General features: G+C 45.4%; 1 protein-coding gene across 1 annotated transcript; it reads left to right on the top strand.

Annotated features, from left to right (window-relative positions):
• The first annotated feature begins 351 nt into the window (after positions 1-351).
• Positions 352-17596, top strand: LOC111955558 (transcription factor HIVEP3-like). The gene is made up of 6 exons (XM_023975764.2): positions 352-5119; positions 5451-5641; positions 11594-11769; positions 12023-12106; positions 12202-13010; positions 13678-17596. The coding sequence occupies exons 1-6, from the start codon at positions 809-811 to the stop codon at positions 14512-14514; spliced, it is 6408 nt and encodes a 2135-aa protein (XP_023831532.1). The 5' UTR covers positions 352-808; the 3' UTR covers positions 14515-17596.
• Positions 17597-21854: the final 4258 nt, after the last annotated feature.

Genomic DNA, 21854 nt, shown 5'->3' with positions numbered 1-21854 from the left:
AACTGGTCGCTATGAGAAATGTGCCCCTTTAATACGACCAAACCCCAAGCTTTGTTTCCAACTTGATCATCCATCATCCATCTCGATGAAATAAGTGATTAAAACCTTGCTTTTTAGCTGTTTGGTTCCCTCCTTTTGACAGTAATGTTTTTAGATCATAGTGGGCGGAGAGAGACTGTTTCTGCCATCTGTCTTCATGATGTAATTTCATTTGGTGTCTGTGTGTCCATGTGTGCGCACTGTGTGTGTGTGAAAAAGAGAAAGAAGGAGCGATAGAGACTACCTCTCAGGTGGGTCTGTCTATCAGTCACCTAATCTTTTCTTTTTTCTTCTTTCAGGTCCTCTTGAGTGAGGACACAGACATCCAACAAAAAGTCCTGAAAACTGGATCTGAAGAGCTGAAGGCCTGACACAAGGACGGGTTCAACCCAGTATCTGAATACCGGACAACAGGGACTATCTGAGGGGACTGGCTCAGAGACTCAGAGGGCAGAGTTGTTTAATCTGGGAGCCAACAGAGCTCCGAGATGGGAAGCTTCTTTGGCTCAGGATGGAAAAGGACTTCCTCATTACCGCATGACAATTCACAGTTGTTGCCCAGGATCCGTTGAATGAATGGCTTGACTGGAGTAAGTACTAAGTATGAGTACAGACAGCCTGAAATCCAGTACAAGACAGATATAACTAAGGAACAAAATACTCATCATACATCAATCCCAGAGTCCGTTGAATGAACAGGCTTGACCTGTGTGGCCTGCCTCAGGCGGAGGGATCCCAGGTGTCTACCTGAGGTTTTTGTTTCCGTTTTATGGAGGCGTTGCACAGCTGCAGCCACTTGCCGACTGGGGAGCAGTCCAGAGGTCATGACCAGCCTCAGCCAGGAGAGTCTGCTCTGCCTCTCCCAAACCCTGAGCCTCCCAAATCTCCCTCCTCCCAGAACCACGAACCACAGACACAACAGACTCACTCCAAACAAGGAGGCCCTCAACATCAACAACACCACAAACTGCCTAATAAGAGGGAGCGCAAGCGTCTCCGGAATCAGAGGCAAAGCGTTGATTCAGACACCCCACTGTCGGAAGAGGGTAAGCATGCAAAGGCAGAGGCAACACCGACTAGAGTGTCTCGGACCCCGTCTGGGGGGACCGCGGCAACTCCCTCCTTATCAACCACCTCCACCCAGTCTTCAGAGGCTCCTGCCACAGAGGAGAACCAGGAGGGCACCCTGAAGCAGAAACGGGAGCATAAGCCTGGAAAACCTGGGAAATATGTGTGTTCTTACTGCGGCCGTGCCTGTGCCAAGCCCAGCGTCCTGCAGAAACACATCCGCTCCCACACTGGAGAGAGGCCCTACCCCTGTGCTCCCTGCGGCTTTTCTTTCAAGACCAAGAGCAACCTCTACAAGCACCGGAAGTCCCATACCCACAGGGTGAAGGCCGGCCTCGCCTCTGGAGAGCCCAGTGCTTTAGAAGAACCAATGCCAGTGTCAGAAGATGAAACCAGACAGCCATCGTCTGCTGCCTCCTCTAACTTGGAGAGACATGGCAGTGTAGCCAAGGAGAAGACCCATGAAGACACAGAGAGATCTACAGAGCAGTCCAGCGGGATGGACAACTCCTACGCCGTCAAGAAGAGGCTGGCCATGCGTTTGAGCCGAGGGAAACGTGGCCCTCTAGGCTCGTCTGACTCGATCAGTTCCTCGTTGGGTATGGCGAGTATAGGGAGTAGAGGCAGCACAGAGTCTGGCTATTTCTCTCGCTCTGAGAGCACTGAGCAGTCGCAGGACATCCCACCCAACGCAACAAGTGCCAAAAGCTACGCAGAGATCATCATGGGGAAATATGGCCGTCTGGGCCACCTCCAGAGGATGTCCCGGCATCAGGACCAGCAGCCTTCTGGAGGCCAGGGACAGCAGGAGAAGAGCAGCCCGTTCACAGTGCCCAAGAAGCAGGTCATTGACCACATCACCAACCTCATCACCATCAACGAGGCTGTGGTGGACACAAGTAAGATAGACAGCGTTAAGCCCAGGAGGTTCTCTCTGCCTAGGAGAAGTAGCAATGAGTCTAACTCCAAGGTTTCTCTATCTCTGAAAGAGCCACCGGTAGTCCACCACAGCACCAAAAACCCTGGAGACCCAGGGTTTAAGAGCAGTGGTTCCATCACTATGGGAGTTCCGTGTGAGAAGTTCCATCATCACCAGTCACTACACGTGGATTCAACGGCAGGCCTGTCATCCACTTCCATGGCTCCTCTTCTGAGAAGCCTCTCTATGCCCTCTGCTGCTAGTTCAACTGATGCCTCCTCTGACGTCTTCCCACGAAACTTCCGCCTTAGCCAGTCTTTCGATGAACGGTCTGAAACACAGTCTCGCCGCACTGGGATGCTACGACGCCAGCCTGCTATCGAACTACAACCCGGTGCTGAATTCACTAAAGAGGAACATAGTTTACACAGTAGCTCCAACACACTCTACAATCACAATATGTCCATCGTGCCTCCTGATCACAAGCAGTGTCAACCAGAGCCATACAAGTGTGAGTCCTGTGGCATTGGATGTAAGAACTGGGAAGGTTATAAGGCACACAAGAGAAGTCTTTGTATAGCACGACTTCCCCAAGAGAGTCTTGATACAACAATATGCCAGCTGGACCGTTCACAGTTGATACACTATCCGATTAGCAAACCAGGGGCTTTGGCAATGCGCAAGAGAAGGAAAGAGGAGAGTTTTGAATCTGATGATCCATCCTCTCCTGTGTCTTTATCCATACCCACCTTCTCCACATCGGTGCAAGGCAGAGACAGAAAAAGTGTAGCATGCAATAGAAACTCATGGCCATGGGTAGAGCAGGATCGGGGAGATACATCAAAATGTTTCTCAGTGATTCAGCATACTAGTTCATTTGAGAAACAGGACCCATTGTTTACAGACAGTCAAGGTAAAGAGGAGGCACATTTTAGTTTTCCATCTCATGAGGATGTGTCTCAGAAACAACCGCAGGAACACTCGTCCAAACCAACACCTCGCAAACTGGTGCGCCAACACAATGTTCAAGTCCCGGAGATATTCGTCACTGAGGATTCCAACACCAATGTTATTGAGTCTGTTCAGACACAGTCAGAAACAGCATCCATAATGCCTAAACAGACTGAAAGGACAGACGAGTTCCAGTGGCCACAGAGGAGCCTCACCCTGTCTGGGGTCCCCATCGAGAAGCTGCCCCCAAAGAAGAAACGTATCCGTCTGGCCGAGGCCGCCCAGTCTTCAGGGGAGTCCATGTCCAGCTTTGACTCCATCTCCCTGCCTCGCAGCCCCAGCCAGGACAGCTGTGCATCCCACGCGTCTAGCCGGTCTGCATCCTTCGAGGAGTCCACCAGACCTGGAGACATGGAGACCCTGGCTGGGACACCGTTGAGGAGGTCTAGGGCCCCTAACATGTTGACCGTCCCAGGGCTGCATCTTCACAAAAGGGAGATGCGGCGGTCGGTCTCAGAGCAAGCACCTCACGACCCACAGCAGCAGTCTGTCCTGATGGCGATGTTGGAGATGCGAAGCAAGTCCTTTGACTACAGCAGTTTGTCCCCTGAGCGCTCCGCGGCCGGCTGGAGTGACAGACGCAAATGTCTCCTCATGAGACACACTGTGGTCAAGGACCCAGAGGAGGAGCAGCCTGCCAAACCTGCAGAACTAAAGCGGAACCCCAGTCCCTCCATTTCTGCCAAACACACAGCACTAAAGGTGAACAATCCTTCTCACTGTAGCCCCAGTCCTGACCCTGTCAGTCCCAGCACTTCTTCCAGACTAAGCCCAGGTCCTCGACACCTTAGTGCGACTGCTGGTTCCCCTCTGTCAGGCGAACCCACATCATGTAACCCTGTACAAACTCTTTGCCAAGAGCCCCCCTCACAATGGAAACTGGGTCAAAGTATTCATTTGACTGGACATTGCTCTGAAGTCCTACCCTCAAAGAACTCTGTAGAATCTCCTGACCCCCTCCAGAGGGTAACCCCATCACCTCCCTGTTCAGGGAAACCTCTAATTATCTCCCTCCGTCCTGTCCACACCTACATCCATCCTGCCCAACCCCAACCCCGCCCTGTCTACCCTTCCCACTCCCTCCCCACCCAGTGCCGATTAGGGATAGCTAGGGCCCACTACCTTCCAATGTCCACAGGCCTGAAGCTGGAGATCCCAGTCCCAACGCACATTCATGATGGACATTCAGAGTTTGTAACACATCCTCCGCAGATACTTCACCCTCACCCTAACATCTCACGTAGCCCAGAGTTACTCCGGCCCTCTATATCACCAGCAGTAGCAGTAGTCCGGCTACAGGCAGACACCAACACCCTAGCCAGTGCCATATACACCACTCTGTCCCAAACCACAACATCTAGGTCCCAGGAACCTGTGTGTTCTGGGTTAAACAGTGGCAATAGAAATTCCCCAATGCCTGAACATAACAGCCACCTGGTCATGACTCTGCCTATAAGTAGCAAGATGTTGTCTGAGACTCTGCTACCAGTCAGCCAGTTGGCTCTGCCTCCAGGCAACCACTTGGCTTTGCCTCTGCCTTCAGGCAGCCAGTTGTGGTCTGATGAGGGCTGTAGATCTTCGGGCTCAGGGAGCAACAAGCGATTGTTATCCCCTTCAAACAGTGTCGATTTCAGCCCTGAGTCCAAACAGCAGCAGAAACGAGTGAAGGAGGAGGAAGAAGAGGAGAGTTGTGTAGGAAACGTAATCGTGGAAACATCCACAAAAGAAGAAAAGGTTGTGATTCCAACATGTTTACCTAGGGTGTGTACTCCAATAAGTCAAGAAAGATCTTCATATCCGACCCTCCAGTCCACCACCTCTCACAGCTGGTGTTATCTGAACTACGTCAAGCCAAATCCTTCCACCTCCACCTCGACTGACCACCAGCCGTCAGTGTACTCCTCTTGGTCTACCAGCGAGTATGACCCCAACCCTCCAGGCCTCTCCAGCAAGACAGCCCTGTCCCTGTTGGACTGCAAGCAGAGGGTCTGCCCCACCATCTACACCATGTCTCCCATGTCATCCACCCCGGCAGAGACCCCACCAGAGCCCACCGACATGAAGACGCCATGCCATTCTGAGGTAAAGAGACTTTACTGGAGGCCTCCTCATAGAAAGGTCAATGTGAAATTTGCAGTACTGTATGTATTTATTTAGCCTTGTCCCATACTGCACTATGTGCTGTAGTTTTTTACTTTATTTTGTATATGACCCAATACACCCAATACAGTTTGGCCTTATTTCTAATTTCAAGCGTGTAGGCCTATATTGTAAATTGTAATGCTACAGTATAATTCAGATAAGTACTGAAACACATAAGTTATGATGAATTCCCCCCCATCCCTGTCTCCTTGGCCTGATCTTGCTGGAGCAGGGTTGGTGAATTTGCCCTGCATGTCTCTCTCGAGTGTAGGTACATGCCACTCTGCCCGGTGACAGCCACCGTGTCGAGACAACAGAGCAAGAGCAGTCCGCAGAGGACAAGGAGCTAAAGAAAGAACGAGAGGAGGAGGAAGAGAAGGAAGAGGAGGAAAAAGAAGCAGAGACCCAGTCAACCAGCAAATGTAGAGAAGCTCCACCTCGAATCTGGATCTGTGAGGGAGGGTGAGCAGGCTATGACTGATTACATTTTAGAGTTGAAATAACGCTTAAACATTTAAAGATGCAAAGCATTATTTGCTTTACATTCATAAAGACATGAGAAACTACACTCAGCCTTACAAGTTTTGCTCTATACAGTACAAGGCATGGTACTGTAAGCTACTAGTCCTTGACAGTGAGGGTATTTGGTCTCTGTGTTGTGTATGGAGAGCTGTGAAATGTTGTCGTTCCCCTCTGCAGGACATGAGGGGCTAAGGGTTGTCTGTCTGACTACACCAACAGAGCCCGTCTGTTGAGTGGCCCTTGCCAGGAAATGACCAACAACTACCCAGCTTCCTCTACTGTACCCTGTGTAGAAGTTCAGTTACACCCAACACAGTCAATGGTTCTGGTCATTCAGCTGTAGAGGGAAATAGTGGCCAATTTCATTCCCGATTTCATTCCCATTTTAGATGGTGATTGATTGAATGAATGAGAACCTTGAGTCTATTTACATGATTTCTCTGTGCATCTGGGTTTATGTGTATCTATTTGTAGACAGAGAACAAGAGGGGCACTATTTTCAGAGGAGAGAGTGGAAGGTGTTTGATACTAACTCTGCTTCTCTAGTAATGGGACTTATGTAGGATGTGTCAGATAGGAGAGAGAGAGCTCTGAGAGCTCGAGAGCGCTCTGATTCATCTGTCTTCATTTACAGTAATCCACACAGCTAGATTGAATCACACTGTTATGAAGCAGACATAACTGAAACTCCTGAGAACACTTGGTCTCCTCCATCATATCTGTGAATATGCTACTGAGGTGCCATCTGTGTGTTCCTCTGCATCTCTCTGAGTACCGCTGGGAACCTGTTGTTGTCGTGACTCAGGTTCACAGCCTTCTTCTCATCAGTCACAACCCAGCTAGCACATAACGTTCTGAGAACCATATGTTTCTTTGAGCTTGGTGAGAGTGTGTTTGTCCAATAGTTATTTTGCATACAACCTTCCCATGACCTTCTGGGAATAGTGCAGAATACTTGCTTGGCTTTGGAACATTCTCAGCACATTTAAGGAACTTGACAAAAAGTGTCTTTTATTTTTCTTGGTATTTCATTAATTTAACAGAAAGTTTCCTAAACATTCAAACATGGTTACATTCAATTTCAATCTTGGTAATGTTCTAGGAACGTTTTCCTACTGGTTTGACATTGGGAATGTTCTCAAATAGTTCAGAGAACGTTAAGAAACAACGTTCTTCTGTGGGAATTTCAGTAATTCAACATAATGTTTCCTACAGGTTTCCCCCTGGTTTTTATTTAAAGTCATGTTCTCAAATTGTTCCGAGAACATTAAGAAAACTTTCCATAAAAACTACAAGTAAACTTTTGTAATGTTTAAATAACATTCTTAGAATGTTCTCTGAACGTCTCAGAAAAGCTTCCCACGGGCAAGTGCCCCGTCAGCATTGTGCTGTTTTTCATTTTTTCAGATGTTAAATTAAAACCCCTTAGAGTCGATTGACGCACCCGTTCGTCACACCGTGATGTCATTTTGAATAGCTACCTGTGTGTTTATGCTAGAGACTTACAGTTTCTTGCAGTGGCTGCAGCTCAATCCCCCCTTTCCGCCGATATAAAGTTTCTGCCTACTTTTAAAAGCTGTGTTTTTCTAAAGTTGACAGAATCCGGACAAGAAAATCGTCACCAAATAATCTGTAGAACCCGAACCGTTAGAGCTACAAACTAATGAGATGAAAGAGGAGACTCTCATGAACACGACAGTGTGGTTTGTTTTGCTCCACGACATCCGCAAGCTTTACGGCAGTCGTCTGAACTCTCTGACGCAGACATCCCAATTTCCAAGATGTCTTCTCACAAAAGCAACTGTCCGGACCGAACCGTTTGAGCTAACTAATATATCAACAGGGGTCCTCAAATAGCTAAATGATCCATTTTATGACCATCCTAAAACAATTTAAAACATTAGCTTAGTAGATATTGCGATCTAAGGGCTTAGACCTAAAGGGTCTTCACGTTTTATCATAATTATTTATAAAAAGATCTGTCAGCGGTATTTTTCAGAGGGGGCACACTGACTGGACCAGGCAAAGAGAACCCCCCACCCCCCCAAGATATGTCGCCTATTGATTCCTTCTTGATTAATAAATACAACTGTAATACAGCCACCTAACAATTTTGTGAAGTTGGCTTTAACTAGTCAGCTAAATAGGTTCCCAATCTCCCAAACTCATAACTAGCTATCAAGCCATTTCAGGCTGTCAATCAAGTTAGAGTAGCTTGTCTAACTATCTTACACCTCAGCTCCACTATAAGTGTTGCGTTGCTTTGCCATCAGCGTTGTGTCAATGTGACGTTCTACTTGCTACACAGAGCGTGTTGTTTTGAGACGCGTGAGGAGCAGAGGGGAAGCGCGTCTTTATTCTATTGTCCCCTACTGTACCATATTCATTATTTGTGTGTAAGTACAATAGCTTTGGACACAAGTTGCTTTTGTTTACATTGTGAACATACTCAATGTAGCTAGTTAGCTAGAGTTTCTGCTAGCTAGTAGCTTCTTGACTTCATACATCTTAGTACAATAACCAGTGGTGTATAGTCAAGGCAATATGCAATCAAAATAAACTTTATTTCTCATTATTTCAATTCACAAGATAGAATGAACGCATGTGTCAGCCATCGAGAATTGGATGCAGTATAACAGCTTTTATTGATTTTAAAGGAAGCATTTCCTCGATGGCTGATGGCAATGCCGGACGCCCGATGGCTATTGTGTAGCAGGGCCATTAGCTGGCATCCCCGCTGGCAAGAAAATACTAAAATTGTCAAGAGGTATGCTTAGATAACCTATACAGAAAAATAGACATTTGTGACCTAGAATAAGGCATAATGATTATGCCTCTAGATTACAGGAAAAGGCTGTAAAGGTGTTTGAAAAATGTAAAATTACAGAGCCGTCCACCAGACCACCTCTCCTCCATCCTCATGTACTTTGCGCCCCCTTACTTTGCGCCCCCTGCTCAGAACGTTAAGAAAACCTTCTTTAAAAACCACAAGAAAACTTTTGCAACATTCAGGGAATGTTCTATTAATGTTATTAAAAACGTATACAGTCCGTTCTCAGCATCAACAAAACGCTCTCTATCCTCTATCTTGTTAAGTGTGTTCAGGTGTGTTGGCCGCGCCCACTAATTGGCCACACATTCAGGAAGTTATTAAAAAAACTCAAAATAACCTATAATTTCCGTTCTCAGAGCGTTAATAAAAACTCCCAGGAAATCTTTCAAGGAAACAGAGTAAAACATTCTCAGAATAGGCTAAATGTTCACTTCTGTTCTCAGAACTTTTAAGTTCAGTTTTACTGGTCAGGAAATGTATTGCTTCGTTCCCACAACCAATGTGAAACCAAAAACATACATTCCCACAACTTCCAATAAGCCCAATGTGCTACCTGGGAATGACTCATCTCTCTTCCCTGCTGTGCTGTGTGGAGCTCTGAGTCCGCCAATTCCATCTGGTCGGGCCGTTGTGTGTGTGCGAGATGATAAGACAAAGCAGTGAACAAGAGGAAGTCAAACAATGACCTTTCAGTATGGCTACATTACGGGGGAGTGAAGGCTGAGTGAGGGAAGATTTAGTGTAGGCTGTCTCTCTGAAGATAAAGCTAGGGGCAGGATCTGTGAATGGGTGTCAGAGTAAACTATGAATTGCGTGGGTTGGTGGCCATCAATATGCCTACATGCTGTATATCAGTTCGGCATGTGGGATTTTTTGTCAGTGGGCATGTACACACACATGCATCCACACACACACACATTTGAAATACTTTATTTGAATCACATTACATCATAAAAGATTCAAACATAATTCAAACAGATGCCCATAACGGCTGAAACAGAGTGGTACCTTCTCCTCCACACAGCTAGGCGGTCCATAACAGCTGAAATAGAGCAGTACCTTCTCCACACAGCCAGTGGTGGAAAACGTACCCAATTGTCATACTTGAGTAAAAGTAAAGATGACTTAATAGAAAATGACTCAAGTAAAAGTGAATGTCACCCAGTAAAATACTACTTGAGTAAAAGTCTAAAGGTATATGGTTTTAAATATGCTTAAGTATCAAAAGTAAATGTAATTGCTAAAATATACTTAAGCATAAAAAAGGAAAAGCATAAAAATTTCAAATACCTTATTTAAGCAAACCAGACAGTACCATTTGCTTGTTGTTTGAATTCACGGATAGCCAGGGGCACACTCCAACACTCAGACATATTTTACAAACGAAGCATGTATGTTTAGTGAGTCCTCATGATCAGAGGCAGTAGGGATGACGAGGGATGTTCTCTTGATAGGTATGAATTGGACCATTTTCCTGTCCTGCTAAGCATTCAAAATGTATTTTTGGGTGCCAGGGAAAATGTATGGAGTAAAACATTTTTCTTTAGGAATGTAGTGAAGTAAAAGTAGTCAAAAAATAATAATAGTAAAGTACAGATATCCCCAAAAACTACTTAAATTGTACTTTAAAGTATTTTTACTTAAGTACTTTACGCCACTGCACACAGCTAGCCTGCCCATAACGGCTGAAACAGAGCAGTACCTAGCCAGTTGTTTTGGCTACTCTTAGTCAGGCCTGCCTAATCTAAGCCTATGTAAATGGCCAAGACTGCCAAGTTTCAATGCCACCAACTTGCATTTGTATCTTAGGCTGTCCAAGCGTGATATGAGGGGCTGGTATTTAAGGAGCTTTTAAGAAAAGGCCTGCTCCATTTTTTAAATTGTTTTACTTAACCTTTATTTAACTAGGCAAGTCAGTTAAGAACAAATTCTTATTCACCAAAACGCCTACTGTAAACAAATAAAACAATGCAACAATCGACACACACACACACAACACACACACACCACACACACACACACACACACACACACACACACACACCACACACACACACACACAACACACACACACACACACACACACACACACACACACACACACACACACACCACACAGCTGATATGGTTTCATAAAAGCTCTACATTGAACCCCTGTAAGGACATCGCAACCACTGTCTCATTCATTTAGTCAAAACATTGCTTTTAAGGCACCAAACAGTGATTAAGTTGAGAAAATGAAAGCTTAGCTATCATTGTAATTAGCGATCATATTAATAGAAAGACGTTTTTGTTTTCTGTTTATTTGGAGCAGCTGGTCTGAGCCCAGGTTTCCTCCCTCTCTGGTGTGTTTTTATTGGCTGGCTGTTCCAAACCCCAGCTGATGTTGCAGGCTCTCTGTGTTGGACTGGGGCTGGGTGGTGGTGGTGTGAGAGGGTGGTGATGGGGGTTAGAGTCCCACTGCAGGGCACCCACTTCAGCTTCACACAGAGGGGCTTTTATAACCCCAAACCAGAACACCCTCCACCCCAAAAGCACACACAACACACACACCACCACACACACACACACACACACACACACACACACACACACACACACACACACACACACACACACACACACACCACACACACACACACACACACAACACACACACACACACACACAGGGGTGGACCCCCTAACCAACTGCCAGAGTGTGAGTTCACTGTGTAAGAAGGGTGTGTGCCAAACAGATACGTCAATAAATAGAAACATTATAGCAGCTTGCAGGTGCTATATACAGTATATAGAACCAATGCTTTTATTGCAGCCATATGGACTTGGGTTTCATCAGGCGTGGAAATGAACTCACCACTGAAAATTTGACCCGGGATTCAGATCCAAATATCTCAACTTTGGGTACTCTGTTCACTCAGGTTCCTCTCCATTCCATAGAATGGTTATGAAAAGAACACTAGCATCAATTCACAAGGTTTATGGTGGTAGCATTACCTATACATAATAAAACAACACTAAAATATAACTAAAATTCTCTCTCTCTCTCTCGTCCGTCAGCTACAGGTCTAGTGAGGAGTATGTGTACGTGCGGGGTCGAGGCAGGGGCAGATATGTGTGTGAGGAGTGTGGCATCCGCTGTAAGAAGCCTAGTATGCTGCGTAAACACATCCGCCTGCACACCGACTCACGGCCCTACGTCTGCAAGCACTGCAACTTCGCCTTCAAAACCAAAGGTGAGCTATGGATGGACACAGGAATGCTGACTTACTGAGGTTACAGATAGTCACAGGACTGTGACTCTCTAGTGGGTATGGATAGGTGGATAGGTACTGAAATAGCTGCCTTATTGGGACAAGGCCTCTCTTATAAAATAGATTTTTAAGGAAAAGTGTACTGTTGATCTGCTCGGAGTTGACATCTCTGTTCATCCAGTGTGTTGTTAGGGATGTCTCGTGATGGCAATGTAATGGTTCTCTGTTGTTCCAGGGAACCTCACCAAACACATGAAGTCCAAGGCCCATGGGAAGAAGTGCCATGACGGGCCAATGACTGGTTCTGAGGCTGAAGAAGGTCAGACGATGTTATGTTGCTGTGTCTACATTAAAAATATCCAATAATACTTTATGTTGCCTAATTCTGACAATGACCTCTCCCCTCCCCCCCAGACTGCTCAGTCTGGCCAGAGACAGGACAGGACGAGCACCGGTACTCTGACATTAGTGAAACTGAAGCAGACGACGATGACAACGAGTATGATGATGATGATGATGATGATGGTGAAGAGGAGTCCTGGTCCCATGAAGACCCTTCCACCACCTCAACAAGCCACCTGAAGCCACCCAAACCCCCAGACCAGAACAGAACCACACCAGACCGGGACAGGACCAGACCATCTGGGTCAAGCCAGCGCAGCCAGCCTCAGAGGCTGAGTCCCCAGGAGCCAAGCCTCTGTTACCCTGCTGGTTCCCCCAGCAAGAAGAGAGCTCTATTCTCTCGGAGGAGGCAACTGGACCCCTGTGGTCACCGCTCCCCATTGCACTGTCCCTCACCAACTCCAGCCCTATCTCCATCCCTATCCCTAACCAATCAGCTTTCTCCTGCTCACTCCCTATCCCCTAGAGCGGACCTGTCCCCTCTCCAATGCTCTTCCCCCAAGCGTTACCTCTCCCCTGTCTCCTGCCATCCCTCCCCTCCACCACTCTCATCCCTGTCTCCTAGGCATAACCTGTCCCCTGCCCCCTCCAACCCCTTCCCACCCTCCTCTCTGTCCCTGCTAGGTTGTCATGTCTCCCCCTCCCTAGAGAAACATCTGTCCCCCCTAAGAGGCCTCTCGCCTGTCAGGCCCAAGTCCCCCAGCTCCCCTTCCCCTCAGGCCACCATCCCTGCTCAACACAGAGCCTGTCTGCCCAGAGACCCATCTTCAAATCCCCACAGGGACAGACCTGCTACGGCTACAAGCTCCAAGGCAAGGCTGGTGAGTATTTCAGTCTCTCTCTGTCACCCCTAGAACACAACACAGACACACTTTGTGTCCGACCTGTGGAAGACTGCTTGGCTCTTTTATTTTTGTTGCATAATTTAATTTTATGTCTATAACGTGGGGACGGATTGGTTTGATAACCACAGTGCTGCTCACTCACCTGCGACGTGATTTGTCTCTGTTTGGTTAGCCGGTTGGGTTCAGAGATTAAATAAACCCTTTTCTACACACAAAGCAGTTCCTGTGAGGGCTAAACAGCCAAATACAAGTAAAATAAACATCCAAAACAAATATAGATACGTATGGTGGTACATTCAGGGTTATTTTAAAGTCATACCTTTATAGGAAAAGGAAGGAAGGGTAACGCTCTACTTTTATATGATTCAAACTAAACCAACAACACAAAACCTGAAAATAATGCAAGATGGTTCCCAAATAGACACAAATGTGTTTGTTCTGGGCAGTTTGTGAAAAAAATGAGTCACACACCTATCATTAGATGTCTGAGATTGTGCCATCAGCCTCTAAATGTGTGCCAATGTCTCAGTCAACTCACCTGATATAAACATGGTATGTTTCTTCACAAGTCGTGTTGGCATTGTGGTTTGGTTGCGTTGTGGTTCTAACCTTTACAACCTTCCTTCCCCTCATCCCTACCCAGCTGAAGAGCTACTCTGTTCAGGAGGACGACGAGGCGCGTCTCCCTATCCTGTCCCCCAGGACTAGACCATCCCGAGGGGGCCACGGTGGTGTCTACAGCCACCTGCCTCTCCACTCTCAGCAGCTAGCCAGGACCCCCAACCTGATGATCCCCATTGGGGGGATCCACATGGTACAGCCCAGGACCAGTCGTCACTACAGTCTGGTGACTAGCCCTGTGGCATCACAGAACACCCCTACCCCGGCAAAGATGGACCGGTCCATGGCAGCCCAGAACACCCCTACCCAAGCAGGAATAGACTGGTCCAGGTCATCCCAGCACACTTCTACCTTAACAGGAATGGACCGGCCCATGACAGCCCAGAATACCCCTACCCCAGCAGAGATGGACCACTCCAGGACCAGGGGAGCTGGACTGGAAGAAGGGCCACTTAGTAGGCCTTCATCGCTGAAGCACCATCAAAACCCTCTGAAAGAAGCTGCTGGGCCTAGCACAAGCATGCACACCAGCTACCAGGACAACAGGGTAGGAGAGGGAGAGGCCGGGGGCAGACTGTCAGGACCTCTCCCAGACAAGGCAGGTACGGCCCATGTACAGGTGTGCTCCATGAGACCCGAGAATCATGGGAGTTTGAGTCAAAGGGAAGAAACTAAACTACTGTTCACTGGGACAGAGCTAGGAGGCAGCTCACACAGTCCAGGCGCCCGAACGAGCACGTTGTCCAAGGGAACCACACACACAGAAAGAGATACAGATACACACGTTAGAGGAGGAAGTGTTTTTCCAGTGACTAACCAAGGCCAAAAGATGCCATCTTCTTTCCAGACTAAACTCTGATAGGAAGGAGCACCTTTAGGGAACAGTGCAACAAACTTGTCTTGGGTACATCTGATATGGCAGCATTTTTCCTACATAGGGGATACAGTGCCATATCAGACACAGACATGGTCTCAGCGCTAGAAGCAGTTCTGGTTTTGAGACTGAAGAAGACGGAAGGAATCCAAGTAGAGCACTCAGGAGCGTACGACTTCTGACTATAATGTGTAATTATATTATGTAATTATATGAATGATATATAGATACAGTTGAAGACGGAAGTTTACATACACCTTAGCCAAATACATTTAAACACAGTTTTTCACAATTCCTGACATTTAATCCTAGTAAATATTCCCTGCATTAGGACAGTTAGGATCACCACTTTATTTTAAGAATGTGAAATGTCAGAAAAGTATTATTTATTTCAGCTTTCATTTCTTTCATCACATTGACAGTGGGTCAGAAGTTTACATACAGTCAATTAGTATTTGGTAGCATTGCCTTTAAATTGTTTAACTTGGGTCAAACGTTTCAGGTAGCCTTCCACAAGCTTCCCACAATAAGTTGGGTGAATTTTGGCCCATTCCTCTTGACAGAGCTGGTGTAACTGAGTCAGGTTTGTAGGCCTCCTTGCTCACACAAGCTTTTTCAGTTCTGCCCACAAAATTTCTTTGGGATTGAGGTCAGCGCTTTGTGATGGCCACTCCAATACCTTGACTTTGTTGTCCTTAAGCCATTTTGCCACAACTTTGGAAGTATGCTTGGGGTCATTGTCCATTTGGAAGACCTATTTGCGACCAAGCTTTAACTTCCTGACTGATGACTTCAGATGTTGTTTCAATATATCCACATAATTTTCCTGCCTCATGATGCCATCTATTTTGTTAAGTGCACCAGACCCTCCTGCAGCAAAGCACCCCACGACATGATGCTGCCACCCCCGTGCTTCACGGTTGGGATGGTGTTCTTCGGCTTGCAAGCGTTCCCCTTTTCCTCCAAACGTAACAATGGTCATTATAGCCAAACAGTTCTATTTTTGTTTCATCAGACCAGAGGACGTTTCTCCAAAAAGTACGATCTTTGTCCCCATATGCAGTTGCAAACCGTAGTCTGGCTTTTTTATGATGGTTTTGGCGCAGTGGCTTCTTCCTTGCTGAGAAGCCTTTCAGGTTATGTCGATATAGGACTCGTTTTACTGTGGATATAGATACTTTTGTACCTGTTTCCTCCAGCATCTTCACAAGGTCCTTTGCTGTTCTGGGATTGATTTGCACTTTTTGCACCAAAGCATGTTCATCTCTAGGAGACAGAACGTATCTCCTTCCTGAGCGGTATGACGGATGCGTGGTCCCATGGTGTTGATACTTGCGTACTATTGTTTGTACAGATGAATGTGGTACCTTCAGGCGCTTGGAAATTGCTCCCAAGGATGAACCAGACTTGTGGAGGTTTACAATTTTTTGCTGAGGTCTTGGCTGATTTCTTTTGATTTTCCCATGATGTCAAGCAAAGAGGCACTGAGTTTGAAGGTATGCCTTGAAATACATCCACAGGTACACCTCCAATTGACTCAAATTATGTCAATTAGACTATCAGAAGCTTCTAAAGCCATGACATAATTTTCTTGAATTTCCCAAGCTGTTTAAAGGCACAGTCAACTTAGTGTATGTAAACTTCTGACCCACTGGAATTGTGATACAGTGAAATATAAGTGAAATAATCTGTCTGTAAACAATTGTTGGAAAAATGACTTGTGTCATGCACAAAATAGATGTCCTAACTGACTTGCCAAAACTATAGTTTGTTTACAAGAAGTTTGTGGAGTGGTTGAAAAACGAGTTKTAATGACTCCAACTTAAGTGTATGTAAACATCCGACTTCAACTGTATGTTGAATATGCAGTATATGTTTTGCAATCTTTTTTTACCCTCTTCTTTTGTTTGATGTCATTGATGTTAATTTATTATTGATGTGCTCTTATGCAATTCTGTACTATCCTCTGTGAGAGCTGGAATGATGTAGATGAATGTAGATGATAAAGATTTTATTTAGTTCAACTCTCCCCTCATCGACACCTTTGATAACTCTAATACATTATACTACCCTTGCTGTGTTCATACTGTATGATGTACAGGTGTAGGATCTTAATTTGACCTACATTGTCTCAGATAAATAATCCTCCAGCACCAGGATTTGAACGTTTAGACCATAATGTTGCATGATCGGTTGCTTGATCGGTGGTTAGGCTATTAGCTGGCCAAAAATAGGCTACGAGAAAAGTGCAATACCATTAATATAACCGTGTATTAGTGTGGGTTTTCAGTGAATTCATGTAAATCACAAAGCTCATCTGCATTTCCTGTGGTGCAGGAAAATTCTCAGCAACAAAAAGAGTGGTCAAATTAAGATCCTACACAGGTAAGATCAAATAGAAAGGTACTATAAATCTTCTCACCCTGACCAGTATTTTGAAGTGCAATTTCTTTAAAGATTGTGGCTTGAAATGTCATTGTTAATGACTGATAATTTTTTATTTAATGTTAAGTTGGAATCCTTAATGGTGAAACAGCCACGTCCGTTTGCGATATTACAACAATAAAGAAGTGACTGCAAACAATGTACACTTTTTTTTTCGTCAGTCGGTACATCGTTGGACGCGCGCTAGAACGGTGGAATATGTCCTGCATGTTCTTTTACCACGCTGTGCGACGCTCGCCGCTTTGCTTCGTCAACAAAACAAAGCAACGACAGTGGCGCCGTTTCGCCACTACGGATTCCATCTTTAAAGATTGCTCTTTAAAAAAAATATGTTATATGTTTGTTTTGAAGAATCAGGGTCAGAATAATATCTTATTTTCTACTATCTTGTTGAGGCAAAATATTGGAATAATAATACGCATCCGTGGTAGAAAAGCTTCCTGCACTCATTGGATAGTCATAAATGTATCTTGTTTTGATCATCAGCTGTTCATGGTGCAGTCTATATTTATTGTCATAAATACAGTAATAACAGGTCGTTTTTATAAAGGAGGCAGTTTCCATATTTGTCATTTTCATGTATTTTGCCATTAAAACTCGTTTTTACAGATTTATAATGAAATTGTGTCCCTGTGTATATTTTCTTTCAACCTAAACATTTTGGGTCTGTGTAATTCATTGGTAGATCACACAACAGTACTACCGTTTTCTTGAATTATATATCGCCACCTTGTGGCTGCTAGTGTTAGTCACTCACTAGTCTAGTACATTTGTATAGTTGAGTCATTCAGCAGACGCTCTCATCCAGAGCAATTTACAGTTAGTGCTTCAAGATAGTTAGGTGGGACAACCACATATCACAGTCAGACAGTCAGATACTATTCATGTACAATGCCATGGAGCAATTCAAACCCTTTAGAAGTTTCTATCTGCAACCCTCCAAACGTTGTCGTCTACTGAGTGTTCTATCACTCTATCCCAAATTGACCCCTGTAGTTTACTTCTTCTTTAGCCATATCAAATCACATTGTATTTATAAAGCCCTTTCTACATCAGCCGATGTCACAAAGTGCTGTACAGAAGCCCAGCCTAAAACCCCAAACAGATGTAGAAGGAGTAGAAGCACAGTGGCCAGGAAACACTCCCTAGAAAGGCCAGAACCTTGGAAGAAACCTAGAGAGGAACTATATGACGTAATATGTAACCAATATGGCAATAGTGCCACCTTAAATGACAAGCTATATTGCTCGGCCCTATCTCCTTCTCTCAGGGTCTATGGGCTTGACTTGGGATAATGACTCAACTGCTATTAGCACCTACCCCCTTTAAGCAATAAGTACCGAGGAGGTGTGGTATATTGGCCATATATCACAAACCCCCGAGGTGCCTTATTGCTATTATAAACTGGTTACCAAAGTAATTAGAGCAGTAAATAAAAATGTTTTGTCATACCCTGGAGTTACTTGGGTGTTTCAGACTGTTTCTTTGTCTCACTATGAGGACAATGTCTCTGTCAGCCACTAGATGTCACTAACATCAAGCCACTGGAGACCGATGCTCGGGACTGCAGTTTGCTGAAAACGATGACATCATGTAGTTAAGATATTAGTCATCCATCCCTACTGTATTTCCACCAGAAATTGACATAAAGCATAACTGACATGATTATACATTTCCAATTATTTCAGCCATGCTTGCATTTCAATCTACATATTCCCAATGTAATTTGTTCTTGGTAATGCAGTAGAGTCATTCAAATGAGAACACGTCGAAAGTAAATAATGAAATAATTATTGCAGAGGAAACATGCTACCAGACTGGTTAATTTGACCATCATATTTATTTTCAGAGACAGGGACATGTAGTGAACAGGTCATTCTGGCTATCACATGGATAATGTATTATATATACTGTATATAGTATATTTTCAGTATAAGTCTACATGGATGGAAAGAGCAGGAGCAACACATAATTTGTACTGCTTATTATCCATTCTCTCCTCGCCAATTACTAAGGAAATGTCTTGCACCTGAGGGACGTGTTGACGTGACATACTGATGTGTTGAAATGTGTGTTGAATCTCATTATATGAATTCCTCATCTACCAATTACAACATGGAAGATTCAAGTGTTAGTTCTTGGCCATAATATTCATTAGGTCAATGAGGTTGTTCAGTGAGATGGGCCGTGTTCCAAACATTCATACTAGCATACCACCTAAGTCATGTATTGGGCACACATTCTATCTAAATATGCTTGTATGGACATTGGAATGTAATCATAGCAGTGAACCAGATTGTACCAATACATCTGGCTGGCTAGAGCTAGAAGTTAGTTACACTTTCACATATGTTTATAGTGTCTGTGGAGTGATACCAGCATTGGATTGCCCCTGGGCAGATATGATGCCTAGTTAGTGCCCCTGAATTGCACATTGCAGAATATCACCATGGAAACACCTAAACTATCATCAAACATTTGTTTTATTTTTGGGGTGGGTGTTGATCCAAAACTTTGAGTCAGAAGCTGCTATTGTTTGATTTCTTTGAAGGTGTAGTAATTCACAGATAGGTATGTGATATGATATGCCGGTGGATATGTTGGATATTATAGTCAGAGTTGGTTTATAATACAGGCTTGATACGGGATTTGTTATGGTTTCAAGATTCAGCCCTCATGGTTACACTCTCAACCCCCAGTCATAATGAGGTGTTGGGCCCACTTTAAAAGGGCCTGTTTACATTCTTTACCCTGTGTCATCTCCACACAACTCACACCAATGGAATTGACAGGAAAAGGAAGAGAGGGGGGGGGGGGGGGGTAGTCTGCACTCTGTCCTTAAAGGCAGGTAGGTGTGTGTTTTAATTGTTTCCCCATCCCCCATAACCCCCCCCCCCAACCCATAGAAACTGATGTTGGCTTTTGTTCTTGTTTTCTAGAAATCATTATCTCTCTCAGAGGAGTACGACATAATGCTAACATCCTGTCCTATGATATCATCTCGTAGGTCACAAACCCCCCACATTCTAAACACATTTCAAACTGACCATGACATTGCTCAGTTAATACTGCAATGGAGAATTTCCTGTCTGTCATTTTAGACATTATTTAACTCAAGCCTACGTGCTGTTATCTTCCCTCTCAGTATGCTTACCCTGTCTGTGGTTTCCTTCATGCATATAATATTAAGGGGGTTTTATTGGGTGGAGGCAGATTAGTAATTTTGCAGATACTCAAACACTGTACAGTATTGACTGATACGGAGCATTCAAATGCTCATTTATGAGTCAAATATCATTTTATGAGTCAAATATATCAAGTGTCAAAGATAATGACAATCCACCTACAAATGTATGTGGACACCCCTTCAAACTAGTGGCTTCGGCTATTTCAGCCACACTAGTTGCTGACAGGTGTATAAAATCAAGCAAACAGCCATGCAATCTCCATAGACAAACATTGGCAATAGAATAACCCGTACTGAAGAGCTCAGTGACTTTCAACGTGGCACCATCATAGGATGCCACCTTTCCAACAAGTCAGTTCGTCAAATTTCTGCCCTGCTAGAGCGGCTCCAGTCAACTGTAAGTGCTGTTATTGTGAAGTGGAAACCTCTAGGAGCAACAACGGCTCAGTCGCGAAGTGGTAGGCCACACAAGCTCAGAACGAGACCGCCGAGTGCTGAAGCTTGTAAAAAATCATCTATCCTCAGTTGCAACACTCACTACCGAGTTCCAAACTGCCTCTGGAAGCAACATCAGCACAACAACTGTTCGTCGAGAGCTTCCTGAAATCGGTTTCCATGGCCGAGCAGCCAAACACAAGCCTAAGATCACCGTGCACAATGCCAAGCGTCAGCTGGAGTGGTGTCAAACTCGCCGCCATTGGACTCTGGAGCAGTGGAAATGTGTTCTTCGGGCCTCCCGAGTGGTGCAGTGGTCTAAGGCACTGCATTGCAGTGCTAACTGTGCCACTAGAGATTCTGGGTTCAAGATCAGGCTCATGGGGCGGCACACAATTGGACCAGCGTCGTCTGGGATAGGGGAGGGTTTGGCTGGCAGGGATGTCCTTGTCCCATCGTGCACTAGTGACTCCTGTGGCGGGCCGGGCGCAGTGTATGCTGACACGGTCGCCAGGTGTACGGTGTTTCCTCCGACACATTGGTGCGGGTGGCTTCTGGGATAAGTGGGCATTGTGTCAAGAAGTAGTGCGGCTTCGTTGGGTTGTGTTTCGGAGGGCGCATGGCTCTCGACCTTCGTCTCTCCCGAGTCTGTACAGGAGATGCAGCGATGAGACAAGACTGTAACTACCAATGGATACCATGAAATTGGGGATTCCAATTTGAGGTGATAAATCACGCTTCCCCATCTGGCAGTCCTACGGACAAATCTGGGTTTGGCAGATGCCAGGGGAACGCTACCTGCCTGAATGCATAGTGCCAACTGTAAAGTTTGGTGGAGGAGGAATAATCGTTTGGGGCTTTTTTTCATGGTTCGGGCCCCTTACTTCCAGTGACGTGAAATCTTAACGCTACAGCATACAATTACATTCTAGATGATTTTGTGCTTCCAACAGTTTGGGGAAGGCCCTATCCTGTTTCAGCATGACAATGCCCCCGTGCACAAAGCGAGGTTCATACAGAAATGGTTTGTCGAGATCTGTGTGAAAAAACTTGCCTGGCCTGCACAGAGCCCTGACCTCAACCCCATCAAAGACCTTTGGGATGAACTGAAATGCCGACTGCGAGCCAGGCATAATTGCCTAACATCAGTGCCCGACCTCACTAATGCTCTTGTGGCTGAATGGAAGCAAGTCCCCGCAGCAATGTTCCAACATCTAGTGGTAAGCCTTCCCAGAAGAGTGGAGGCTGTTATAGCAGC

Source organism: Salvelinus sp. IW2-2015, linkage group LG31 (genome assembly GCF_002910315.2).
Source record: "Salvelinus sp. IW2-2015 linkage group LG31, ASM291031v2, whole genome shotgun sequence".
NCBI classification, from domain to species: domain Eukaryota; kingdom Metazoa; phylum Chordata; class Actinopteri; order Salmoniformes; family Salmonidae; genus Salvelinus; species Salvelinus sp. IW2-2015.
This window is presented reverse-complemented; position numbering and strand designations above follow the sequence as displayed.